The sequence below is a fragment of the Spodoptera frugiperda genome, chromosome 5, assembly GCF_023101765.2.
Source record: "Spodoptera frugiperda isolate SF20-4 chromosome 5, AGI-APGP_CSIRO_Sfru_2.0, whole genome shotgun sequence".
Classification (NCBI taxonomy): Eukaryota; Metazoa; Arthropoda; class Insecta; order Lepidoptera; family Noctuidae; genus Spodoptera; species Spodoptera frugiperda.
This window is the reverse complement of record NC_064216.1, coordinates 3,299,428-3,327,106: the sequence shown is the minus strand read 5'-3', so window position 1 is coordinate 3,327,106 and position 27,679 is coordinate 3,299,428. Positions and strand designations below refer to the sequence as shown.

At 35.6% G+C, this 27,679-nt stretch overlaps 4 protein-coding genes across 10 annotated transcripts in view; 2 read left to right on the top strand and 2 right to left on the bottom strand.

Annotated features, from left to right (window-relative positions):
* The window catches only part of LOC118271716 (glyceraldehyde-3-phosphate dehydrogenase), a 256,387-nt gene that overhangs the window by 3,392 nt on the left and 225,316 nt on the right, over positions 1 to 27,679 (bottom strand). The gene's annotated exons all lie outside the window — the stretch shown is intronic.
* Positions 96 to 8,059, top strand: LOC118272279 (uncharacterized). Of its 2 annotated transcripts, XM_035588678.2 has the most exons (7): positions 96 to 285; positions 660 to 783; positions 2,314 to 2,429; positions 2,803 to 2,905; positions 4,212 to 4,372; positions 5,504 to 5,664; positions 5,934 to 8,059. In XM_035588678.2, the coding sequence occupies exons 1-7, from the start codon at positions 202 to 204 to the stop codon at positions 8,002 to 8,004; spliced, it is 2,820 nt and encodes a 939-aa protein (XP_035444571.2). In that variant the 5' UTR covers positions 96 to 201; the 3' UTR covers positions 8,005 to 8,059. The 2 variants fall into 2 exon arrangements, with proteins under 2 accessions (XP_035444571.2, XP_035444572.2); XM_035588679.2 differs by lacking the exons at positions 96 to 285; positions 660 to 783; positions 2,314 to 2,429; positions 2,803 to 2,905; positions 4,212 to 4,372 and adding an exon at positions 4,929 to 5,073.
* Positions 8,048 to 21,140, bottom strand: LOC118272282 (PI-PLC X domain-containing protein 3). Of its 4 annotated transcripts, none has more exons than XM_035588684.2 (7): positions 21,008 to 21,140; positions 15,973 to 16,083; positions 13,142 to 13,304; positions 12,726 to 12,855; positions 11,374 to 11,532; positions 9,214 to 9,410; positions 8,048 to 8,568 (listed from the first exon to the last, which is right to left on the bottom strand). In XM_035588684.2, exons 1-7 carry the CDS (start codon positions 21,021 to 21,023, stop codon positions 8,334 to 8,336), a joined length of 1,011 nt encoding a protein of 336 aa, XP_035444577.2. In that variant the 5' UTR covers positions 21,024 to 21,140; the 3' UTR covers positions 8,048 to 8,333. The 4 variants fall into 4 exon arrangements, with proteins under 4 accessions (XP_035444577.2, XP_035444576.2, XP_035444581.2 ...); XM_035588683.2 differs by lacking the exon at positions 21,008 to 21,140 and adding an exon at positions 17,106 to 17,333; XM_035588688.2 differs by lacking the exon at positions 21,008 to 21,140 and adding an exon at positions 16,196 to 16,485.
* Positions 21,310 to 27,679, top strand: part of LOC118272281 (6-phosphofructo-2-kinase/fructose-2,6-bisphosphatase) — a 31,884-nt gene continuing 25,514 nt past the window's right edge. Inside the window, exon 1 of one of the 2 annotated variants that reach the window (XM_050693745.1) lies at positions 21,310 to 21,461. In XM_050693745.1, the coding sequence (XP_050549702.1) occupies positions 21,436 to 21,461 (26 nt within the window). In that variant the 5' untranslated portion in view covers positions 21,310 to 21,435. Of the gene's footprint in view, positions 21,462 to 24,036; positions 24,529 to 27,679 lie in introns of those variants that run through there. The other variant, XM_050693746.1, reaches the window with a different exon arrangement.

Below are 27,679 nucleotides of genomic sequence, written 5' to 3'. Positions count from 1 at the left end.
TAAATAAAAATACACGATTACTTTTGTTAAAATTATTATATAACTTAATTTTTTTTTAATTAAATAAATATCAGATCCCCAGGTCGATTGACAGTCATCTTGTTGAAGCGCGTAATTCAAAATGTCAACTCGCATCAACCAATTAAATAATTAAAATATATTCAAAATCTATTTAAATGATTCAGTCCAAGCACATCGGGAATGGTTATAAAAGTGGGAATAAACGGTTTCGGCCGAATTGGCAGGGTCATATTTAGAACATGTCTTCAGAACCCTGATGTCGAGGTAAATGGACAATGATTACCTATTTTTCATTACCTATTTGCTTTTTAAACTCTATTTAGATTACTTCAGGCATTTTTCAGCTATAGGAACTAACTGGGTATTTCATTAACATAAGTGGAGTAGGTGCAAGTTTGTTTTTTAAAAAGCAATGAAAACAAGTAAATGGTATTCTTTAAAGACAAAACGACCCACTGACCCATAATTTTGCCAACAACTGTAACCATGCACTATAATCTTATTGGGATTTGGCCTACTGTAAATGGAAATTAAAATGAATAAATATGTAATCTGATAGGTTTTAATTACCTACTAGAGACCCATTAATATTGTGTTTAACTTTAATACAATATTAATTAATATTTTTTTATTATCAGTTAACTGCGATCAACGATCCTGCGATCGATATTGAATACATCTGCTATTTGATAAAATTCGACTCCACACATGGAAAATTCAAGGGAAATGTCACCCATACAGAGCATGAAGTTAAAATCAATGGTAAATTATAAAATTATGTTAATTGTAATAGTAATGTATTAGTAAGTAGATATTCCTTTTCTATTTCCCCTCATTTTTATCAAATTTTTTTTTGTTATTTTTTTATTTTTTATTACGGTATGGTAAGCATTGACCCCGAAACACCAGAGGCGTTACAAGTGCGTTGCCGGCCTTTTGGAGGTTGGGAATTTAAGGATTGATAAGGAATCGGCGAAGGACTTATTTGGGCCTCCTCACTCACAACGAAACACAACTCAAGCGTTGTTTCACGTTGGTTTACATGACTACATGCCTAACTAATAGGTGTTACTGGTACTTAAAAAAAAATCGAAGTGAAAAGACAATTTTCACTGGTCGCATCCAGTCATCGTCGAGAGACGGGTAGCAGCATCCTCTTATCTTTCGACGCCTTTTTTAGCTGATCTGCAATCCCTAACTTGTACACCAAGTGTGGGGATTATGGTACACTCCTTTTTTATGAGGACTTTGTTCAGCAGGAATTATTGCGGCTGATGACGATGATGCTGCATAACTACCTCCTTCTAGGTGTAAAGAGTTAATCTCATGACCTGACACTACCTGACCTAGTGTCAGTCATTCAAAGTCATTGATAAGCATATATTCACCTTTATGTAACACCATACGTACTTACATACTTATTTTATCTATATTCTTGTTCATTAGTGATCATATTCTACAGATAAGGGGTGATACTCACATTTCAGAAATTATAGACAAATATAGACTATTACCTAACCTCGGTTTTGCTTATGTTCTTCAAAGGAAGAACATAACCCATATCACATTCCTATTTTCTAACTAGGGATCTTCAGACATAAGAATGATACCTACCAATTACCATAAAATCTCAACGGAACGTATTAGTATTTTACATTGATTGGTAGTACCGACAGACAAACAAACACGTTTTTTCAATAGTAAGGATGTGTTTGTCCCCTTGTTTTTTTAAAATAATATTTTTAACGATTACGTAGATGTAATCGTCAAAAAAAATATTATCATTGTTTTTATTCAACAAGAAAACGCCCACTTTTTTAACCTATTGGTCTGAGATGTATTTGATAGGGGGATCAAAGTTTATGAGAGGCGCGGTATGTTATCTCGGACCAAAAGTACCTAAGTATAAGAGCTATGTATTTATGCATACGATCACGTATCAAATGAATCTTTTGGGTTGGTTTTTTCTTGCGGTTTCTAGTAGCAGATCGTTTTGTCGAAACCAAAAGTAACCGAATTATCAGAGATTTTGTCCAAACAAAATTCTGTGACATATCCAATTACTGCAAGATCCTAAGCATGTATGATTTGCTTTTGGATAGAATATCTAGTGGCGTATCGTGGCTTGGCCCACGAAGCAAAATTTTTATGAGTCCATGTTTGTTTTATTTTTTGCTTACACAAGTTGGCGGCTAGCCCCCGAAGCCCAGAGGGCATCTGTACTTTATACGGTAGATACGGTGCCAGCTACGCCCTTTGCTGTGAACCTAATAATGTCTTTATATCACACAGATCGGCTGATCAAAGTGTTTCGTGAGAAGTTCCCACCCAGCGTGCCCTGGCAAACCGTCGGAGTGCAGTATGTCATCGAAGCTTCTGGAATGTTCACCAGCCTTGAAAAGGCATCGGTAGGTTACCTGATAACTTACCCACTTATAATTAAAAATAAACACCTGGCCATTTCTTCCAAAGCTTGTACATGGTTCCTTTCAAAATTGATATTTCATTAATATGCTAATAACAGGCAAGTCTACACGTATCTGGACAGAAATACAATATTCCACAACATTACACCCATATTTGTTTCTACAATGCAATACACAATGCTTTTATTACAATAGGTGGGGTGGGGGCTATGGAGCCTAAGATTTTGTATACACTAGATGGCGCTACAAGCGAATAAAGTCCTGTTAGTCTACTAAATATTTACTAATAAAAATACCAACAATAATTATTACACTTTCCTTCTTTAGTTTTAGTAATGCTTTATCCTTCTGTCAGGGTCATCTAACATGTGATGGCGTAAAGCGTGTGATAGTGACGGCACCTAGCATCGATGTTCCCATGGTCATTCTTGGTGTTAATGACAATACTATATCTACAGGTAAAATATACAAGCTATTCCCACTCTCTTTTGGTTTAGTCAGCACAGCTATTTACTATACAGGTAAGAAAATTAAGATTTTCTCAGTACAGAAACAGTAGCTATCATTTTACTAAATTATATAGTTTTCAATATCTTCGGTTCAGTAGCCAACCAATGGTTACTGTCTCTATCTTTATTTTCTTGTCTGCATAGTAAATAAATAGCGGACTGTACTTTTGGCTGACTGCAAACCTCAAGCTACCTGCTAAGAGCGAGGATTATGGCACTCTCTTGTAATTAGGTGCCTAAGTGGAACTTGTTCAGCATTACCTTAAAAATATTTTCGATATATTAGATCTGTATGTATATAGCATAAGTAACTACTGTATGTGCCTATACCTATATACTCAGGTATTCATACTTCATTAGTCTTGCCTTGCAGGTGATTTAATGAATGCGTTTGCATAGATACATTGTTTAAATGTTTCAGTTTTGATTTATTTTTAGTAGGTAGCTGGTTAATGAGGTTCATTGGCCGGATTTTATAACCAAAAACGATTTACTGATTCAGCCCAATGACTTTAAAATCTTCAAACTAAGAATACCTACATATTTATGAATTTACTAATTCACTAAAGTTACAGTTGTTTAACGATCTATCATATAAAATTATTTATATATCAATGGGTGGACGCGCAAGAAGAAAAACATCCAAACATAACTCAGGGTCGTGGGTTCAATTACCGTTTGGGGACATTGTGACCCAGAGATAGGATGCGCTTATCGTCCGGCCTCGGTACGGGTGAACGTGGCGAGGTCTCATGGAGATTGACAACGACATATATTATAAGATTACAGGTATATTCCAAGAAGGGATGGGTAGATATGTATACTAGTAGATAATATAGGTAAATCTGTCATCGATGATTGGTAGAAAATTCAGAAGCCAAGGTAAACGTGGTACTAATTATTTTAAAATTGGATAGCTCAATAACGCTCTAACCGAACAAACGTATTTGCAAAATGCACAAATAGCCATTACCTATTACGCTGCATATTTTCTTTAAAACCTTCCCTGGATTCTTACAAACATTTTATTGGTGTTTTCCAATTACTTTCCTTGTAAACTAAAACATTTTTTTACTAGCAAACCGAACTCCGTTTCGCCACTAAAGATTTTCCTTGCTTTCCTGCTTTTCTCAGATTTCGAGCCCGAGACCTTTCCAACAAATGCAATACTATGAAAACCGGTCCATGCGTTCTGGAGTTATAGCGTCAAGAAAAAAGCCCGACTTATTTTCATACGTCATTTATGGTATTTCAGAACAAAAGGTCCTATCCTGTGCGTCCAGCACGCTGTACTGCCTGGCCCCCATAATCAAGGTCCTGGAGGAGAACTATGGCGTCGCCGAGGGTTTCATCACCAGTATCCATGCCATGACACCTTCTCTTAAGCCTTTAGACGGACTCTGCTTGAGAGGAAAGGTAATTATGGATATTTCATTATAAAATTATTAGTAAACTGATTCATTATGCTCTAGAAATGTAATAAATTCAGAGTGTAAGTTGTGAATAAGTAGTTGTGTCTTAAAAACTGTCATTGGTTTCCACTGTAGCAGTATCATCAAAACTTTCGGTAACATTAAGTCCCAAGCTATTTGTCAAGTGTGGGGATTATAGTAAATCCCCTTAATAGCCCATCTCTCATTTGTCCAGAAGTATTTACTTAATAATTACATGGGACTTATAACACATATGGTGAAAAGTGATTGAACATTGTACAATGGCATTCGTGCCGTAATGTGCACCTCTGCCTAGCCGTAGGTAGGATAAATCGTGACCGATAATATTCTTAAATAACACTGGACCATTAGCAGCCGTTAAATCGACCTACACACTGTTAACATTGAATACAACAACCTGAATCTGTCTTGTAGAACATCTCCTTGGTCATGCAATTCACTCATTATCACACAGTAAACATGATTTGACATAAAAATCCTAGTTATAAATAAACAAATATAGCTTTAAAACTAATTAATACTCCAATATAATATGTGATACTTCTAAATATGCAAGAAAGTTCACTGTCTTACTATTTGTTACCGTTTTACTATTATATCTTTGTTGGTTGTTGCTGTGCTCTTCTGTACATACGTATTGTATACAGAAGTCACCCAGGTACGGTGCGTGTATTTATATAGCTATAATTAGTATGGTATGTCCCTAATATTGAAACATTTTAGGGGATAATTTAGTTTCGTTTAAAATATTACTTCAGGAATAGTGACTTGTACACAGAAAGCCGACGTGACACAACGCTTGAGCTGTGTTTCGTTGTGTGAGTGAGGTTAAGGTTAATTCACAATCCCTGATTCCCCAACAACCTTTAAATTCCTAACCCCCAAAAAGCCGGCAACGCACTTGTAAAACCTCTGGTGTGGATGATAAATGATATTTATTTCTGTAAATAGGTTATAAAATAACATTTTTACACGTCAATATTTCAAATAGCTAGATGAGGCCTGGAGGATCTGGAGGATGTGATTGCTTAACATCAAGTGATCCGTATGCTCATTTACTGGCTTATACCAGAAAAAATCGTCGTTGTTCCAGCATTGGCGCGACCACCGGAGTATCCATCAGAATATAATTCCAGCGAGTACTGGGGCGTGCAAAGCTCTTGGCAAGATAATACCTCGAGTGAAGGATAAACTGTCTGGACTGGCGTTTAGAGTTCCCATCGTCAACGTATCGGTGCTAGATTTGACTGTAAGGTAAGTGATTCAAATGTGTTTTACTGCTAATTTCAACAATCTTTGGATTTTCATTTTTGATAGAAACTCGAAAGATTTTGGATTAAGATTGGTCATTGAAAATGGCAATTAGGCTCCATATTCAGAATTTGCGTTGAAACTGAGTAGTTTAATAACTATGAATCTTTTATCCGTTCCGGGATTCAGACCAATACAAACTGTCAAATATTGTAGGTTCTCTTTTGTATTAAGCGTGTACACTCAATTTTGTTTTAATTGCTCTCCCACAGACTAGAATCAGACACAAACATAGAAGATATAATAAAAGCAGTTGAAAAATCAAGTCAATCGAATCTACAAAACATTATAAAAGTATCAAACGAAGAAGCTGTGTCGTCAGACTTCAGCGGCGACTGTCACTCGTGTGTCCTCGACGCAGACTCCAGCCTTCAACTGACGTCAAACTTCTTCAAAATTATATGTTGGTATGAAAACGAGTACTCGTACGCTTGCAGAGTTTTAGATTCCATATTCTTTTCCGAAAGGCAGCTACCCAAACTGTCGAAACTCCCTTGTAAGACCACGTACGTTAGAGCAAAGACGAAAAAACAAGAGGTACAGGAAGTCGAGCGCAACAAGATTGAATATAACGCTGTAGTAACAGAAGCACATAAGGTAAGTGGCAGCACTTCACAGGACACCACTTTAAGGAGGAAACCGTTCACTCGCCCGCCGTTCTTAAGGAAACCACTCACGTCTCACAATTCTGGAACTCTTTCAACAACAACTACTGCTACCCGGGACACCAGAAAGAGAAACGAACTCTTCAAAATCTGGAATGATAATAACGACGCACAGAAAACTGCAGTACGAACGAATAGAAGCGCATTCTTTCACAGTTGCATGGCATTTGCACCTAAAAACTCAACGACGACAGATGGTATGAATGCTCAAGAACGGTTGGAAAATGTTAAGAAGGAATTTTCTAAAATGGCAAATATTACTGAAGATTTGCTCAAAAAGTCCTACAGTATCAAGATGCAACAAGAGAATACTGATAAGACAAGCATAAAGGAAGTTAAAACGGATAATAATGTAGATGAAGATCCCAAAATTGTGCAGGATAAAAAGTTTGTTCCGCCAACTAGTAACTCGATATACAAAGTTTGTGGAGATTTCAAGAACAAGGCGATGAAGAGACACGCAGCCGATTGTAGCAAAGAAGAAATAATTTGTAACAATCCTAGTGAAGGAAACGAAAATAATTCAGATTACATCATGAATGTTGAAGTCAAAAAGAGTGTCGGTGTTAAAAGCATGCGTTTGGCACCATCTCAAGAAGAAACGGTGACAGCAAAAAATTCAACCATTAATGTTTGTCTGTTTATAAACGGTCAGAACACTGAAAACCACACGATATCGACGGACATTGGCAAATCTTCAAGTACTATAAGTTTTCAAGAACAAGTGGTTAACACTGTCAATAACTTCTTTGAGAAATATGGAAAAGATCAGAATGTACCAAGTGCTGAGACAGAGCAGACTGATGATAATATCCCAGAGGTAGCTGATGTTGTTTCCAGCCCCAATAAAGATTTAGTAGAAGAAAAAGAAATCCCAATCACAGCTACAGAAGATGATGACTTGCCTCTTGTGAAAGAGACTAGTAGCACCCACTCACAAATTAGACTTGCTACAGAACCCGCACCAGATAAACTAAGTTACTCCGAAATCTGCAAATATTTACAAAACAAAAGCTACAACATGCAAATTATAGATGAAGAACTGAAAAAACGCAATATTATATTAGAAAACAGTGAAAAAGATAAAGATATCGAATCCAGCTTGAGCCAACAATTATCTAGTATGGTCAATGATCAATTGGCTGTGGAGACGAAGGCAATACATAGAGACATGAATTTGAACAAACAGATATTGGAGAGTTTGAACAGATTGGTCCCGGAGCCAGTGATCATAATCCCGGACGAGACGTCAGGGTACTGTAGTCCCGAAGACACACTGATCACTACCAGCAGTGGGAAAAGAAACAAGCCCGATCTCTATGATAAGCTGGACAGCGCCAGCGGGACGGACTCAAACAATTCATTCGAAGTCAATGAAAGAAAATCCCAAGTTATCCACATCACGGATCTAACAAACTCCTTAGATGATCTGGCGCGGTTGGACAAAATATGCAGGATCATTGAGATCTCCGACGAACTGTCAGACAAGCTGTTCTCGTCCTTGGAACAACCTGATCTGACGGGAGCGGAACATAAAAAATGGTCGTTCAGAGACTTATGTGAAAGGATACAGCTTGACGACTTCTGTAACAAAGTGTTCGGTAAAACAAGCAGTTGATGGATTTATTATTATTATTATGTTGAAATTAAAACAATACATGTGATATGACATACATATACTTTTATTTGGGGCACTTGTACTTGTACAATATTGCTTATTAATAACGCTGTACCACAATTCAGTACACACAATAGCGGTATACATACGTACATTGTATTACTGAGAGTATAAAAAATATGATGATTTAATATCACAGAAACATCTTGTATTCAGTAAAAACGTAAAAGCTTCAGGTACATAGAATTACAACCGCCACAACGGGCGTTGTGCTAACTAAATTGTAACTAATTATAAGTATAAAAAGCCTGATTTCATGGAAATGCTTCTTACCCGTAATGTACTAACTCTGTATGCCTTAATAGCTTCATGTTAAGGTCTATAATTGTTCGTGGGAATATGGCGTCGTCCATGTCGACGAAGTCTGCGATGACGACGTTGACGGTGGAACGTGCGCCGGCCTTCAGGTGCGGTGCGGGCGGGCCTGGGGAGAACTCGGCCAGCTTGGGCAGCACCTCGTTAATGACCGGCACCGCACATTTCTGGCGTAGACTTGATATCCACCTGAAACATGATGTTTAAATGGTACCATAAAATAATTGACTGGTATATCCAATTATCGACGACTTAAAAATCGGACTAGGATAGTAAAATAGGATATCGTTATCGGTTAATTGCGTTCTGTAGATTGATGTTGTTAAATATTGACGGTTCATTAATATTAGTACTTCCGAAGCACTCAATATACGCATAACACAAGCGCTAATTTGCTAACTGCAAGATTGGCTAAGGGATCTCTGAGGGACTGCAAAACTTGTGTTACCGGAACGCTCAACGATACAGGACAAGTCGTGTCTAAAGAAGTCTTAGGGTGCTTTCTTACCAGAGATGTGCTATACTAAGTTGCTGTAGATGCGTTTGGCTTCCACCAATCACATTCATTGGTACACATAGCTTAGCACTGGCGAAAAAGGATATAGCTAAGCTAAGTTTTTTATATGGAAAGATGCGTGCTATGGATGGCTTTCGTACTATCGATACATCACAAACTCGAGCTGCGCATCTTTCTCGCACAGCTACATAGCTGAGTATCAGTGGAAACAGTCACATGGTTTCACAGCTTAGCTATTACATCTTCGTAACATAGCTACATAGCACAAATCTGGTGGAAAACCCCCTTAGTATGAAAATAGTCTTAAAAAGTCTTACCGCAACAAAATAAAAGTAGGTGTAGGTGTAAGTACAGCTTGGTGCACGAATCCAGTGCTGGGGTTCCTCCTGACGTTGGTGAGGAAGTTCAGCAGGCCAGAGATGGAGTCCTGGCGCGGCCACGGTGACGGCATCATCTGCGGCTGCCAGAACTCGCCCGTCGTGTTCACCGTCTCGTTGCGGTATACTACTATCACCTGGAATAAAGTTAGGGGTTGGTGTAGTGATTGGGAGATTTCAGTCAAAGTCAAATCATTTATTAAATTAAACCATATACTTAGGTACTTTTGAAACGTCAACAAAGAGAGAAATAAACAATAGTCTGTCAGTCTGTCAGTGAAGCTAGGTGCTCGTTCCAAGTGTAGCTTCGAATGGCGAAGAACGAGCAAGAAACTCCATTCATTACTCTTTTAAAAAATAAGTTAAAGATCTTCATGATAAACTTATGTGACAATGCATCCAAATTACGGTCCTAATTCGAAGTTATCTGGTACATAGAGGCTATCCGGACACTTTTGAAATTTAGTAGAGAATAGTAGTATAGGTTAAATCTGTAGTATTAAATATAAGACAGTAGTTTACAGGGAGATTTAACTTCCTATCAACTACTATCTTATATTTCTTACCAAAAAACTAGGAACCAATTAGACGAAAGTAAAGAACTCTATAGGTACGTAAACAATTTTTAAAAGTATATTATTTATGTTTCATGTAAAATGAGAGAATTTAGAATGCATAGTTACATAATACAGGCCCATGCCTGTATTCATGTTGTTTGGTAATGTTGCCAAAACATAAATATCAATCAATCATACTTAAAACCCAATTTACCAACCTAATTCATTTGTATACCTAGTTCGTTCCCTTGTGGTACAGTTGATTACACTATAAACTAGGTCAATTAATATACCTAAGTAATTAAATTGGGAATTATACGTACATGACTGAGGAAGAAAATTTTCTGAAAATTAATTCAGATATTAAGGAGGGTGAATTATTAACGACCATTATAGACATTTTTACCCTACCTTCTGCCAGTCTCTTTGCACGCGTTCCCGTGAGGTAAAAAGTAACCTCTATATCTTTCCCTATTCCAAATTTCATCCCGGTCCCTACAGTAGTTTTTGCGTGAAAGTATCAAACATCCATACTCACAAACTTTCGCATTTATAATATTAGTAAGATTTACAAAGATTTAATTTTCTATAATAAATAATTAGATAAGTTTGTCTTTTTGTTTTATTTTTCATTTCTTTAAAGACTAGAAAGGACCAAAGAATATTTGGAATGCGTGAAAATAGACGTCTCGTATTTATCAGTATCGATATATGTATCTTCAGATATTGATATTTTATCGTAACTACAACACATTTGTGTTGAGGTTTCAGGCGTACGTTTCACGTGTACATAGTAATTAGCCTGTGTGAATCGAATCAGCGTTTTTTGCAGGTTGAGGTCATCGCGGAGTCATGAACTAGATTCTAAATAATAGGGCAATACCTAGTATTTGCAGAAAAATGAACGTTATACATATTTTATTATAACTTTCGTGAGATATACTAAATTAAATATTATGTCATCGGCTTACTCACGTATCTAACTGTTTGACGAGGAAATCGACTAGTTTCAAGCCATGCCAGAGGCTTATATTTAAACAGTTACTAATTAATGAACATTATAATTCAAACTGAAGCTATTTTAATGCCTATAATAATACAAAATTACTAAAATTTGTGGTGTGAGGATATAAGGATGCTTTATAGATTTTATAGTTAACTTGGCTGACTGTACATGTAAATTATTCATCGTTTTGGATGTTAACTCTTACTTCGATACTCATTAATGAATACTTTTTTATATGGAATAGGGGGCAAACGAGCCAACGTGTCACCTGATGGTAAGCAATCAACGCCGCCCATATGGACACCAGCAATACTAGAGGAGTCACAGATGCGTTGCCGGCTTTTTAGAAAGGAGTAGGTACGCTCTTTTCTTGAAGTTAACCCAGTCCTTAACAATTGTTTTCGGAACGATATCGTTACTAAGAAATAGTGTAAATAATCATTAAATGTCTCTGAATGCAGCAGTTAGTGTCTTACGTGGATTTTAATCCTTTTCCTTCAGAAATAACCTAAATACTAGGTACATAGATGAACATACCTGCATCTTCAGTCTATTGAGTGAGTTGAGCGTGATAGCCTGCAAATCTATCCGACGCGGCACGAGGCGTGCCCCGTAGAGATCCAGCAGGTATCGCCTCAACCTCAGGTGGTCCTCACGGGTGAACTTGTAGAAATGCTGGCAGTCCAGAATTACTACCTGGAGAGTTTTGTGAAACGATTCAGAGTGGGTAAACAGATCCTTTGTAATGATTACTTTGTTTAACGAGATCCAATCCAATCGAGTGCACGTTCAGCGCTCTGATTGGTTGGTTCATTCATGCCAGCCAATCAGAACACAGAACGCGCTCTCGTTTCGATCTCGTTAAACGTAAAGCAAACTCATACTAAGGGCTTCTATTTAAAAAGTTATCAAGTTATTATTTACATTATATTATTGAAATAATACAGGTGCGTTGTGATTATTAAGTAAGGCGCATAATAAGTAATGATTAGGCAACGATAAGATGTAATAAACGATAGACATGTTTTAAAGATAAAGTATTCTAGATATTTTATTAAAACTGTAAACGATGTATTGTGACGTGTCAAATGACAAAATAAAAACCCAATAATACTTTTCCCGATTCAAGAATATGTAGAACCCAAGTCTTCTTGTTTGACAGTCGCGCTTGTGACCACTCGACTCACAAGGCAGCTAACAGCCATGTTTGTACAATAAGATGCACATATTTATGCATATTGCGTGATTCAGCAGTACTGATGCATTTAGTATGCAGGGCGTAAAAGCTTTTGTGTGAACGACATGGCGTTGTTTTAAGTAGGTAGAAGTGTAGTGCTTCTTTGTCTGACTTTCATTGGTTATATATTATACACTGAATTGGCAATTCGTAAGTTTATTGCCTTTTTAAAGCTCAGTGCCATCCAAAGTCAGGCTATATAGTTCAGTTGATACAGACTTGTTACAAAAATAAAACTTTTGACCCTGTATTGATAATAATCACTGTATGCAATTTGACTATATTTTTAAAGTAATGTTTATTTTGAGTGATTGTAAGATTTATTTATAATCTAAAGTCACGAGGTTACTCCAGTACATATAAAAATGATTAAAGTAAATACAACATAGTATATCCAATCCATATATAGCGAAAATACAAAACTTGGTTCAGTGAAGATTTTTAATAGCTATTCCTAGTATTACCTAGCATTTGTCACAATTTTACTGCAAGGTTCGTGCTGTGGATGGGTTTTGTGTGATTCACAAATTGTTGTTATGGGTCTGAATGAGAGAAACATGTGAAATTATTGTTTTAAATTTACCGACAGAAGGAAATCTCAGTGAGGTGCCATGTTTGCTTATAAGTGGGATACAAATCAAAAGATCCTTACCTCACCCGGATGAGAATCCACAAACTTGCGAATCTGTCCCAATGCCAATGATATTTCATCTCCATACAATCCATGAGTGAAATAGAACTTGTCATCACCAGCCTTTGTGGCTAACCGTAGGTCAAAATATCTAAAAATAATTAAAACAATTAAGATAATTAACTAACATACTTAATTTTCAATGGATTTTCAACCTTATTACAGAATTTTAAAGTTGAAAATCCAATATTCAATTGGAAAGATCCAAATCCAATATTATTATTACAAAAAAATGGTTAATATTCAAATTAGAACATAGCGTGTACAAAATAAAGTGCAATTTGAATTAACACACAAAGTGTAAGTACATAAAAAAATTTGGAAAAATGTATATTAGTAAGAAGAAAGTGCTAAATGATCTGTTACTTCAAAGATACCTAATGCCAATGAGAAGTTGTTGCCAAGTGTCACTGGCCTGCGTTATGGTCCATCGTAAGATCGTACCTCGGAATATTGGGTACAGTCGGTTGAGGATTGGTTCAGCATCAGGGGCCACTGTACTGGACCTTGTTATGCCATAGGTCATTGAATCATGGCTTCCTGCAATATTATTAATGTTGTTAATTATTCTGCCACTATCCCAATGTATGTCAGTGTTGCCATTAGTAAAAGAAAAGGCTGTGCTGTACCTGCAATAAAGCTGTAAGGAAGCTCTGTGCTTTTCCTACCTCATGAGACATTTTAGGAGTTACATTTATTTTAACATGATGTATAAATAATACTGAGTCAACTAGCTTGTTATTAATTATTATACTAAATTTTATTAGTATATTACAAACAGATTAGTTACCTATTTTAACATAATTCAGAGTTATTCGATAACAAAATTAAATCTGCATGCATCCCCTTAAAAAAGCGCATACGAAGGAAATAGTGGAGCGCCTGGGGGTTTTCACCTCGGATTAGAGTTACAGTGAATGAATTAATATGATCGATGTTGAAACTATAAATTGCAATTTTACCCAAAAATTTTTTGTGCACTCCATTTTTTTATTGTTTAAACAAATTATTATAAAAAATTAATGTCCAATATTTTCCAAACAGTAATTTTTTTTTATTTATATGTTAAATCTTACCTGATTAGACATATAGGAACAAAAGATACCTGTGTATAAAAATAGCAGTATCTCGAACAGGTAAAATGGAGGGGAGAGCGAAGCGGTTCTATGTACAATGGATTCTTGGCCAGTTTAATTAGAAACGCACTATTGTGTACAAAATAAATACGGTAAATTATGACAAATGAAAAGAAAAAAAATATTTTTACAAAATCTGTTTATTTAAATATATTACATTGTGTCTACATCAAATATTTTCTTCTACTTCATCTAAAATAGGTGAAGTATTGGAACAACTATTTCCGCTGCACTGTAAAATGATACACTGCAGTATAATGTACACTCGCGAGCAGAATTCGAAACCTACATGTGCGCATTCGAAGATGTTTTCTTAAAAATATACTGAATTGTTTTTAAAAACCGATATACCATTAGAAAGCTTACAACTTCAGCTCATATTGGTACCATTGATAAAAATTGTATCAGTACTTTTTAAAATATTTAACTTAATGCAGCGGACTAGAGTATTTGCTCACTACGACTCCAACAGTGATAACACAAACTACCCCTATAAAACCTCCACATTAAGCCTTTATCTGTGGCTTATCGAAAGTTGTCATACATCATCTCCGCAAAAACGCTTCATAAAAAATTTTGGATACGACACCAGAAGAAGCCGCTCAAGTCGTTGCTCTAAACAAGGACTTTTCAGCGAAGAGTTGCTGCTCATCTGAGTTTGAGCCAATCTGCAGTATGAGGGTACAGGTAGTATCAAGATACTAGTGCCTTCAATCGAAGACCAAGAATAAGGCCACCGGTCCACCTCGGAGAGAGACGACCGTTTTATTATTATTCACTACGAAATCGTCACTTAACCGGTGTCGATGTTCAACAGGAACTCAGAAGAGTTCGAAGAGTGGCTGTCAGCGAGTGGACAGTACGGAGACGGTTGAAGGAAGCCAACCTCACCCCTAAACGGCCTGGCACAGGCCCGAAATTGACGACCCGCCATCGGCAAGCGCGCATTCAATTTGCCCGAGAACGTTGTTATAACTTGTTGGAGTCGTAGTGAGCAAATACTCTAGTCCGCTGAATTAAGTTAAATATTTTAAAAAGTACTGATACAATTTTTATAACAATGGTACCAATATAAAGCTGAAGTTGTAAGCTTTCTAATGGTATATCGGTTTTTGAAAACAATTCAGTATATTTTTAAGAAAACATCTTCGAATGCGCACATGTAGGTTGAGTCGAATTGGTTGCTCGCGAGTGTAGTTTATACTGCAGTGTATCATGTTTACAGTGCAGCGGAAATAGTTGTTCCAATACTTCACCTATTATACAGATAGATGAAGTAGAAGAAAATATTTGATGTAGACAACAATGTAATTATTTAAATAAACAGATTTTGTAATTATTTTGCCATTATCCCAAAGTATTTCAGTGTTGCTATTAGTAAAAAAGGCTTGCTGCACCTGCAATTAAGCTGTAGCTGGAAGCTCTGTGCTCTCCCCTCCACGTCTTTCTACCTGTTGAGATACTGCTATTTTTATACACAGGTATCTTTGAAAAATGTTCCTATATGTCTACTCAGGTAAGATAACATATAAATAAAAAAAAATCCTAAGTCAACTAGCTTGTTATTAATTAATATACAAAATTTTATTAGTAAATTACAAACAGATTAGATACCTATTTTAACATAATTCAGAGTTATTCGATAACAAAATTAAATCTGCATGCATCCCCTTAAAAAAATGCCTACAAAGGAAAGGTATATTTGTATAATAAAATAGTGACTAAAAATACTTTAGTAGAAAGTAGCAATAAAGTGTGATTGGTCAGGAATTAAGTTTTATATGAATCGAAAATTGATTTTAAGTTTATATAAAACATTACTAAATGATTAAAAATATTTCTTTAAACTTAGGTACATTACAAAATAAAAAGCAACCTATTTTATTTAGAAAGAAATCTACTCCAAAGCTTATCGGCTGACTCAAATGACATTATAATTTGCGACCTTTGACCACAGCTACACTACATATTCATAGGAAATAGACTTATAGGTCAAGGTAAACAGTTCTCAACAGCAATTATTATCAATAAGTATAAAATATTCCTTAGCCTCAATAAATTAAAAAAGTTACCTGGTATGGCAAGAAATATCAAAGGCATGTCTTTTATAGGTTCAGGTAAGTCAGCCATCCAATTCTCCAAGCGGAGCTTTTGTGCAGAGTGATCCTCAACCATTATTGCAGCTAAAAATCACAAACAAAGAAAATTATAACACAACTATTCAATAAATCAAACAAAAACAAGTTATTATATCATAAATTTAAATTTACGTTCGTATTTTAATTGATGTATTACCAGAAAAACGTAATTGAGAGGAACAAAAGATCGCCTGCCTACCTTGAACGAACAGAAATTTGAATTGCAATGGATTATAAAGTACATGGGAATCACGTCATCCTAGCAAGGTACGCGTTAACTACACTCATGATTAACGTAGGCCTTTCATTGCTATTTCTGTAACTCCAAACACTTTATTATTGCCGCCATTTTCAGTCATAAAAGTAAGAAATAAAAATTTAAGTTATCAATGCATTTTCTAGTGATCATTATTAGACGTTGCATTGTATTGGGCAATCAATAGATAGAAACAATTGGTGTCATCCTTCCTATTCTAATTAGCTGGGTTATACGTCAAAATCAAGTGACATTGTTGACAAATACGGCATTGACATTTGATACTATGTCATCGGTACTACGTTTTGTTAGCGACCAAATGTTTACTTTTACTGTAACGTTTTGTTTAAAATTTTTTTGGTAAACATTCTAACTTTTATTTTATAAAACAGTGGGAATATCTATCGACATTATGTTTACTACTTGTCTTTTACACAAGGGAAAAAGCAGTAGGATAAAGATGTAGTTTTCTTTAACAAAATGTACGTATTTTCGTTTTATCTTTTATTTGTTTAGTACTGTTTCGCTAGTGCGATTCAATTGTGTTAAAAACAAATATTTACGTCTTCATTAGAAAGCCTTTTACTTACTTTTGTAGTCAAAAGAAATAAAAGCATGCATTAAAAATCATTTGAATTGACTTTAAAATATTTTAAAGTACTGAAACAACTGAAGAATATCATAATAATAAGCTAGCATTCAAGTATTAAAATTTTTGTATAATGTCAAGGAGAAAAACTTTATTTGAATTAAGTAAGAGACAAAAACGATTCCGATAGACACTCAAAACAAGCCATTTCTGTTTACATACCCATTAATAACAAACTGAATCCAAACTTCATGTTACTAAACGATAGGATGGTGTCACACATTTAAGTAACACCGGAAAAAATACCGGTGTTCATAAAAATATAAGCAAAAAATACTACACTTAAATAACCGTTATAACCGGGCACAATATATAGCACGTGTGTTTCGCTTCGCACATGTAAATGTACTCTGAACAAGATTAAACTAAAATGAACTTATCATACACTTCAATGAGAATATTGTAGGTTAATGCAAAAGTAGGATTACTGTTGTTATTAAACCGGTGCACAGTTTGCTTTGTCCCTCTGAGAGTTTGAACCAGATGTCCACTACTTAGATTGGGTGAAAGGAGACTTTTTTTTACCTCTGGTGATCCAATATTAGCAATGACCTTGATTACTTCGGGTTAGCCATAGATTGGCCGATAGAGGAAGGCAATGTCACCAACTATGTACCTATCTACTAACGATGTCTATAAATAGGACTTCTTTGTAGACCCAACAAATATTGAATGCCCCTGATGCCAAAAGTAAAGGGAAAAGAGTCATTATTTAGAGATTGGTCTTTGGACAACAAGGAGGAAAATCTGATATAAAAAATGCCCACTTTACTACCATATAAGGATGTAAGTACTCACTTACGTACTTAGTAGTAGAACCAGTTAGTAGGTAATCACTTTGATCTTGTGTTAGTTTCGTTTCAACTCTTGTCTACAGTGCGTAGCTATTACCTACCTACATTTTAAAGTCTACAATGCTTTGCCTATTTCAAAATTCTTTAAATAAAGAACTGCCCTCTGTTTAAGACCCCTTAATTCAGCAACTGGTGACGATATTAGTGAAGAAAACGTCTTAAAATCTTGTTTCATAAAGTAATCAGAATAGTTTGATAATAAACAGATACAGGGTCAAAGGAAATAATAATATTTTAATACCGATGGACGATAAATAGGCAGTAAATTATAATGAACGGTGCATATCCGACATTTAGGTATTATTTTTGCTCTTTTTATACCTAGCCACAGATTATTTACAGTCAATGTCATGAATGAGACAAAGTCCAACTTTCTTAATTGAATGTTCCGAATATAATAATCGGATCTGAGGATTTCCCATTGCATAACTGGTGAAATCCCCTAGATGGATCCTCAGACGTCCTAATTTTTTTATTAACTTGAAGTTTTATGTCCTTCTATTGTGTAAGCTAAGTCTTGCTATGTCTTAGCTTACAACAATAGGCTGGTATTTTTTGATAAATTGCAATCATCGCTTTAATTTAAACTTTTTAAAAGGCTGTCAGGTACGTTATGTTTTTGACACCCTACCAAGTAACTTAGGACGTAGTGATCTTTATTTTTTTGTTGATAAACGTTACTGTTATCCTACAAAGAAACTAAGGATAAGGAGATCCTTCTGGAAAGTCAACGAAAGGACACGCTTTTTACCAAGGAATAAATTTGACGACGTGTTTGGTACACCAGGTGACCGACGTATAGCGGAGGATTAAGCCTTCAACAGTTGGTCTATTGGCAGTCAAAGACTTAAGAAATTTAGAAGAGGATTAGATGTTAATGTCAAAATACGACTTACTTACCTGAACTATTCGAGAAAAGCTCTACTAGTTTCAAGTTACACCGGGATTCTTATTCACGTGCAGGGTTCGCGTCTATTTCGTTCTATCCAACTATAACTTTAAACAGGTGCATAAGCTACCAAATGAATATGCTAGTAGTTACAAAGGTAGTAATACAACGCGAGACCGCTTCGATCGATTTCGTGTTAAGGTTTAGAGCGAAATGCAATCAGCTAATGCAAGGGCATCATTAATACACCAGTGTGTTGCAATATTTATTGTTATTAAATGCATTTAACGAACTCAGACACAAAAAAAGGTAACATCGTTTTTTCTTGTCCATTGTCCATTAGTGCTATTTGTTTTAAAGAGGGATAGTTGCTATGTACTATACCTATCGATTAGAATTGGGAACGTAATTTGTATGAACTTTCTTTCACAGAGTTTATTTAAGTATTTTTATGTGTAAACTAGCGGACCCGACAGACGTTGTCCTGTCTACACGTCTTTAATTTGAAAATTTTAAACTTTTTTTAATAAGCTAAAACATTCTGGACCATTTTGATGAAAATTATTATATAAATGTTATGACAATATCTAACGTCATTAATATTTGACACTGCGATGGTAGCACCGTCTGGCGGATCCAATGTAAAACATTCCAAAATCAACAACTACTAATAAATTAAAAATTAATTAAAAAAACATTGTCCAGCGTAAAAATTGTGAATCTAAACCATTCTCAGATCCCCTTGAACACACACAAAAAAAATCCGCAAAATCGGTCCAGTCGTTTCAGAGAAGTTCAGTGACATACACACTTACAGAAGAATTATATATATAAAGATAGAAAATTAAATTTAAATTTTAGGTAAGGTTAGGTTAGATAGATATAAATAAAAAAAGCAATTACTAACTTTGAAAAAGGAGTGCTATAACGTAGGAAGACACTAAGTACAAATTAAGTACCTATATCAATTTAGTAAACAACTGTATAAGAAAACGATAAAGCTAAAACAAATGGGATAGCTTGATAGCAGAACTTATGTGTGCGGTTACCGTCTGCAATTCAGCCAAATCTAGTTAGGTAAAACTCAGAGCCAAGTACGAACCCACGAAGTAATCGAGAAAACACCAGAAGAAAAGAAAGAGGTATGAAACAAACAAAGCAAGCAGGGTTAAATAAAAACAGAATTCCATTCACTTAGCACCACAACACAACACCAGCTTTGTTATTGGGTATTTTAATTAGTAAACGAGGGCTAAGCAAACCACACACTGCACCAGACACAATAAATCGTAAATAGAATTGTCCAACCCGCGAACCGAAGGGAACAAACATTATTCTCACTTTTTGCGACCACTAAGACCAACAAGGTAGTCAACACTGATAATTTCCTACACATTAACTATATTATTTCTATTACTAAGCAACATATTTCTTTAATGCCTAGTGTAATAGTCATTGCTATGTTATTCTTAACATCCCTCTATTATTGTATGACAATTAGAAAACAAAGGAATATACCTATAGTAGCTAAGTAGCTATAAATTAAATACAAAGCTAAAGGTTTTGTATCTATATGGTTATCCGTGCTAACTGTGTTGGCTGAGTAGGTACTACAATTACTACAAGCCTTTTTATTGAGGGGGGAAAGTCATCCAATGACTTCTCCTGCTTTGGGTAAGGAGAGAGATAGTGTCAGACTCTTACTACCTAAAAACCATTTCGTTCCTACTCCTGCTTTGATCCGGAACTCCAGTAATCCGTTCGGTAGTCCGCAGCGCCTGCCGTTACATTTACTTAGTCTATTTAATTTTTTATACCACGACGATGGCAAGTAAGCACACGGCCCACCTGACGGTAAGTGGTTACCGTGGCCTATGAACTCTCGCAACACTTGGAACATTACAATCTATACTAATAAAATGGCAAGGAAATCCTTTAAAATTCTACAGCAGAGCAACAGCACGGTACTTTCATCGACATTTCACGGGTTACTAAATCAACTCTAGTAGGCTTCGTCTCTAACCCCTTATTACAATGTCACACTTATATTATATGTGAAAGTTTGTTGGTTGTCCATGAAACAAGCTGAAACTACTGAACGAACTTTGATGATATTTAGTAGCAGTAGATACAGACAGGGTATGAGCTGACTTGGGTGATATGATACTCTTTATCCTACGAGAATGCGGTTACAGCCGCGCCAGAAACTAGTTTTGTAATAATTTCATAATGGGTTAAATGATCATGTGGCATTTCTCGATTTGAGTCTTATTCTAAGACAGTCAGAATTAAATTAAATAAATAAACAATACAATCCTTACCTTTACTTCGGCACATTGTTCACGAATATTGTCGGTGACGCGGACGTAGAAATTGTTTCTAGTTTACGAGAACAAATTTTGATCACTGATGCAGCAGAGTAACTAGGTACAGTGGAACAGAATGAAATATGAATACATAGTTTTTAAAATGCCCCCAATAACTTCAACTAAATAATATGTTCGCTGACCTATTTAAACGAAACATAAGAATAGACGGTAGAAAGAAATAAACAATACGGTTCAAAGTATTTTTTCAAAAGTGAGAATAGAAATGAATAGTGCAATAAGTATTAGTTTTTGTTAGACAAACAGTAAATATGTATCTTTAAGTGTAAATGTAAATAGGTAGTTTTAAATTGCAAAAAATGAGAATCATTGTGGTAGTGGTAGCTCATCAGAGAAGGTACGATCATATAAGATGAGTCAGGATGGACTTAACAATGATAATTGCAGTGTAAGTAAACGATGTTTTTTTAAATATTTTGCAAGAGTATCTAGATAAAATTGGTAGAATATAATTTGGTAACTTCTTAAGTCCGGTGTGCGATCCCTTCATAACTTATGATTTGTTATGTTTTACTAAAAAAAAAATAAACATCAGGCACTGTAGTTACCTTCTATTCTTCCAAGTTCGGGAAACCTTTACTTACTTGGGAGTTTTTTACCTATGTCTGAACCTGAGTTTGGTGATTCTTTGCTAGTTAGCTTTTCAACCTATTGTCGGTCGGTATATGAGACATAATAGAAAACACTTTGATTATTATTATTGCGTAGATCTTGTGTTCCGGCACATCACGGGTTAAACTGTATGTATGTTCATAAGATTAATTTCTTCTCATTGATGTCTGTATAATATGATTATTATATGTTATATGTTTGTTTCGTTGTACTCATATAATTAAACCTTAAATATTATAATATTTAAGGTTTAGAATTGTTAAACTGATTGAAAATCGACTAGCTGGCATGAAATTTCTTTCACATTCTTTCCCATAGCTATGTGCACTTTGGAACAAGCAAATGGTTTCACTGAGGGACATTAGGTATATGTGATTATTCGATATTCACTGGTAGGTACCTAATTGAAATAAAAAATATTGAACTTGACTTTGAGATGCTGAGATGTTTCACGCATGCATTGCGTGATGGAGTGACTTCTGACGGTCAGAGGACGGTGCGGTTGTCAATCATACCATCAGAGCTATCATTCTGAGAAGGAAGATAACGTGGGCGGCCAACTAATGATTATTTTCACGGACAAAGGGGAGCATATCTTTTGATTGCTCTGTCAACATCACATATTCATAATGCAGAATTCTTGGGTAGATATTGCTGTTATATTTCATTTAAAATGCACATTTCTTCTCTTTTACCCGACTGCGCCAGAAGGAGGGTTATGTTTTTTTGAAAACAATCAAGCGATTCTCGAAAGCAATCCAGAGTTCCTCGAAAACAAGCGAGCTATTCCCTTAAAACAGTCGAGCGTACCTCGAAAGCAATCGAGACTTCCTCGAAAACAATCGAGCGTCTCTCGAAAACTATCAAACTATCCTCGAAATTAACCGGGCGTTCCACGAAAAGAATCGAACGATCCTCGAAATAAATCGAGCGTTCCTCGAAAACAATCGAACGTTCCTCGAAAACTATCGAGCATTTCTCGAAAACAATCGAGAGATCCTCGAAAACATTCGAGCGTTCCTCGAAAACAATCGAGCGACTCTCGAAAACAGTCGAGCGATCCTCGTAAACAATCTACAGTTTCTCGAAAACAATCGAGCGTTCCTCGAGAACAATCGAGCGGTCCTGGAAAAAAGTCGAGCTTTCCTCGAAAACAATCGAGCGATTCTCGAAAACAGTTGAGAGATCCTCGAAAACAATCGAGCGATCCTCGAAATCAGTCGAGCGATCCTCGAAACCAATCGAGCATTACTCGAAAACAATCGAGCGTTCCCCAAAATCAATCGATCGATCCTCGAAAGTAATCGAGAGTTCCTCGAAAACAATCGGGTGACCCTCGATGTCAATCTAGAAAGCCAGCCGTATGTGCCTCATTAAGTCTTCATATTTAGAATGGGTCCCGACTGCTTCAATTTTACGATGACTTTCTTGTTTAGGGGTTTTTTAATCTTCATGTTTTTAGTTTTTTAAATTACCTTTTTTATTTAATTAGTTCTATCGGAAAGTGGTTTGCATCTAATTTTGTACTTACCTACATAATGACATGGGTAGTAGGTATTTCAGAACATATTGTAAATAATCCAGGCCAGCTTGTATTAGTGATCGATTGATATTGGTCCTAGGACGATGCCTAGCGGAACACCCGTGAGCATTAAGAAGTGCATTCTATCTCCTTTTTTAATTTATATCGTATGGGATTTTAGTTCACTCATGAATTTATGTATTAGAGGAGCATGTAAAATATGCACAGATGGAGTGAGAGAAATTAAAGTCACAATAAACAAAGGAGAAAATATGTATAACATAAAATAAAAACAAACAACTAAAGCAGCAGCTCTGTTAATTAAGTATAAAAGTTTGTCGTGCAAGGAAATGAGTTTTAAGTTCAGTTTGCTGACATTTTTGATAAATCATGATAAACGCATCGTCCGTCAGTCGCGTGATGGATGAAAAGTCCAACAACTTTGATAATAATGTTACCTATACAATACACTAATTAGTCCAAATTTTGATATTTATAATACTAATTGGTTAATAAACGAGTGATCGAGGTGGCGTGGTTGGTTGTTTCCACTGACCATTGCACTGCATGACCAATGAACTTGAGTTGTGTGCCTGACTGTTAATAGAACAGTCATTTCTGTACACAACTCCTCATTGTTCTCAATAAAATCTTCCCTTAACATGTGCATCTGTCATTATCAATGGTATACCCAACTATTTATGAACAAAATGTGTTCACTGTACAATAATATTGTACAGCCAGAAAAGTACAGCATGCCAAAACACTCCCTCCCCGTCGCGCCGGACCGAGCGCGGCCGAACAAGAATCGATGTCACACGAAGCCAGTTCGCTTGCAGTCCCGCTGACGGCTCCCTTCCATAATAATCTTGCTTCGCTTTCGCCACGCTGCGACCCAACGCCAGTCAACAGTCCACGTTATCACTGTGCGGCTACGTAAACACTCGAATTGTGCATAATTTTTGAGAAAACCTACAATATTTACCTGCTCAATACCGTTTTAATCGAGTTACAATGAGCAAATTAAGATCCGGTGTGAAATAGAGACGGGACGAGGCAAGACGAACGACGTTTTATTTTGGAACGCTGGACTAAAGATACGAAACTGTATAATTACTGTGTTACGTTTCCTGTGCGATGTTGGGGGAGAGTTTTGGTTAAAAAGTTGACATTAGACGTTTATTGGGACTTATTGCGAATGTGTATTGAAACGTTCATCGCTATTCACGGGCGCACTGCTATGCGCCACGATTTGGTGCATTTTATAAGACATACATCCTCCGATCACTACTGCGAAGGAAGACTTTAGTCAACGTTTCAGGTAAGAAGGTTATTTCATCTTTATATAATATGCTAATGGATTGGCTGTACTCATTCTAGAACTTGTTGGGATACGCAAGCGATGTGGTAGAATTAACATATCGAATTAAGATAAAAGTATTAAACACACAACACAAGTACGTATTGTATATGGTAACAGAACGTATGTACAGCGAATATAGCCGTTGCCATCTGTGAGTCGTAAGAAAAATCCCAGACCGCTTTTAAATTACACATGAATATGCACAAAAGCAGTTTTTAGAAAACTATTCCATTGAACAGCATGCAACTCGCTTACTCATAACTAAGTGTTTGTAACTGGAATCCAATTAAATTATAATTAAGGACAATGGCTGTTTAACGAGTCTGCGCGAACAACTTTAACCGTATAGATTACGCTGATATAAACAAACAAACAGGCGGTTATAACGCGAGCCACAAACAAAGGCGAATTAATATTCTTAACTCGTCAACCTTGTAAGTTCATGCTCTGCTTCACCTCTGAAGAAACGGTAATGTAGGCAGAAATTTAAAATAAAGGACGCCTACATTAATACATGAGGCAGCCTTCAACAAAAATGCCAAAGAAGATTTTAAAATAGATGTAGAAACGCAAGAAACCGTCATAGCAACTGTAGTCAAGGATGAGACAGGTCAAATTAACGGTAATATGAAAACTAAGAAATGCATTCGGTGTTTGTAATCAATCAAGTTTGTAAAGAAATGTATGATTGGTGTTTAACAACCTTAATCAAATACAAATGTAAGATTCAACAAAACAAAGACGGCATAATAAAAAATATATCACTATTGCAGTTTGGTATTTCACTTTACAGAATTTATGTTATTCATTGAAAGTTCAAGGATCTAAATAAGGCTGCCGTTCCATATTTAAATATTACCTGCTACACAAACAATGAAAAAAATATTATAATATAGACATTGATACAAGCCAGTTTGAAACGAACATTTTGAAATCGTTTTCTATTAATGTATTAATAATATTTTATCATCATCAACTTGCTGATAGGTAAATAAGAACACGGAATCAAGATTTCAAAATAAAAAAGAAACACATACTGGACTCGTGTTAGATTTTTTTTACACAACTTTGTCTTGTCAAGAATCCGGTTGCACCTGACCGGCTATTAAAGGAATGATATTAAAGTCACTCAGCAAGCTTAGAAATTGGAATGTCATAGCTTCAACATGACAGGTTATGTAATAGATCAACTAATAGATATTTGTAATGCAATCAGAGTTGCAGCTGTTGCTACGGAAGGCTGGGAATAGATGCCAATTGTGAATCATGTGATGGATGTGGAAGAAGATGAGAGAAGGAAACATCATCCTACTAATAAAGAACTCTCGCAAAATATGAATAATGGTCATCATCATCATATCAGCTATAAGACGTCTTCTGCTAGAGGTAGGGCTCCCAATGACTTCCAGATCAACCGGTTGGAAGCAACCTATAACCACTAATAGGTGGCTTCCTACGACCTTTATCAGTTCGTCTGTCTACATTGTGGATGGACTTCTGCACTGCACCATCAGTAAATGGACAATGGTCAATGGTACCCAATTATAAAAATGAGAGCATTAACTAAATTCTATTTCGTTAGTTTACCGACGGTTAAGTATTTTTGAGTTTTTTAGAATTTCAGTAATAACACTGAGTCTAGAATTGGCTGGTGTAAACAAATGCCTATTAGCACATATACAGAATCTCATCGTTAATGTCGGAAAAAGGGTTGCTACGTGCAACCCATTTTGACGTGAAGTGACAACACGTGAGCTCTTCTGCGTCTGGTCTATGAGAAAGAAAGGATTATCCATCACAATTAATTTATTTTCTTACCTACTGGAAAGCTGAAACAACCATTACATCACAAAAGGAAGCCTGAGCATGGCAGATTAATTATCCGATATAAGATCGATCCAAAGTAGGAAGTGTGAACAAATTAGAACAAGCCATATTTAATCATACAGGTTATCAAGAAGTAAATGGATAGTTACTATATCATTTCCATATTTATGAGTCCGTTATTTATTGATTGAAGTTTTTATAGTAACTATTACTGGAAGTGTAAAACGGGTAAAATCTTTCCAAAGATATAAGGTTTAGACATATTCTTAATAATAATTAACAATAACAATGTTTCATGATTTACAGTAGATGACTTTTAAATTAAATGTGCACCTCAGCTTACTCCTTCCAGGTTAAAAAGGCGTGATGCTACGTTACGACTTTTAATTTTAGCAAACAATAACTGTTTGCGTTTTGTATTTTGGTTAAACCATAAAATTATTGATGCCATTTGATTGGGGCTATATCAATGGTGGCGTGTGAGAGAAATATTAAAATTCTAGTATTGTTTGTTTGTATACACGATGAATTGGGGTCGTTAGCCATCGAAACGACAATAAAGTTGAGCAATGCTCGGAAAATAGAGCTTTGGCATGTTTTACTATTTACTATTAAGATGTTGCTACGAATTTACGCACGTACTCCCCTCCAGATGACCTACTGAGTTTAGTATTAATGAAAAACAAAATATCTAAGTAAATTCAGCGAAATTCAACATTAACTCGCCTACAAAAACTGTAGATGAAAGATTTATAGCTTCTTCAGATAGAGTTGAAGCTATCATAAACCTAAATGATAGACAAAATTCTGAAGCCGAATGTGTAGAGAGAATAGATTATTTATGAAGGTAATTAAGTTATGACTAATATAGGAAAATACGAACTATTGAACTTGGGAATTTAACACCTTAATGTATGAACTGAAAATGAGGAAAACAGTTATTAAGTATTAACTATTATTTACTTAGGTATTAAGTCCTGGGCCTACGTGACTTTGGGACAGGAATAACATTTAAAAAAATATTGGATGATGACAACAAAACGTATGTGCGCAATACCTTTCTTTAAAATGGGAAATCCGAGTATAAGTACAATGGTCATTCAAACATTAAGTAGTATTTTCTGTTGATTAAGGCACATATAGTACCTAAAATTTGTGAATTAGGTGTATTTCAAACTATATTAAAGGTGTATGATTTTGAAGAGAGAACCTAATGTTTCCTTTCCTGCTCTGTTCACTTTTTAGGGTACGATGAGACTGGCATGGTCATGTTTGATTAAAA

Bases quoted from the DNA above. Each gene is read 5' to 3' on its own strand.
- LOC118272279 (XM_035588678.2), top strand. From the start codon at position 202: ATGGTTATAAAAGTGGGAATAAACGGTTTCGGCCGAATTGGCAGGGTC. The intron at 286-659 runs GTAAATGGACAA...TTTTATTATCAG, and splicing joins TTCAGAACCCTGATGTCGAG to TTAACTGCGATCAACGATCC. The intron at 4,373-5,503 runs GTAATTATGGAT...TCGTTGTTCCAG, and splicing joins GACTCTGCTTGAGAGGAAAG to CATTGGCGCGACCACCGGAG.
- LOC118272282 (XM_035588683.2), bottom strand. From the start codon at position 17,166: ATGTGTGACACCATCCTATCGTTTAGTAACATGAAGTTTGGATTCAGT. The intron at 13,305-15,972 runs GTAACTTTTTTA...ATAATATTGCAG, and splicing joins GATATTTCTTGCCATACCAG to GAAGCCATGATTCAATGACC. The intron at 9,411-11,373 runs GTATGTTCATCT...ACTTTATTCCAG, and splicing joins TCAATAGACTGAAGATGCAG to GTGATAGTAGTATACCGCAA.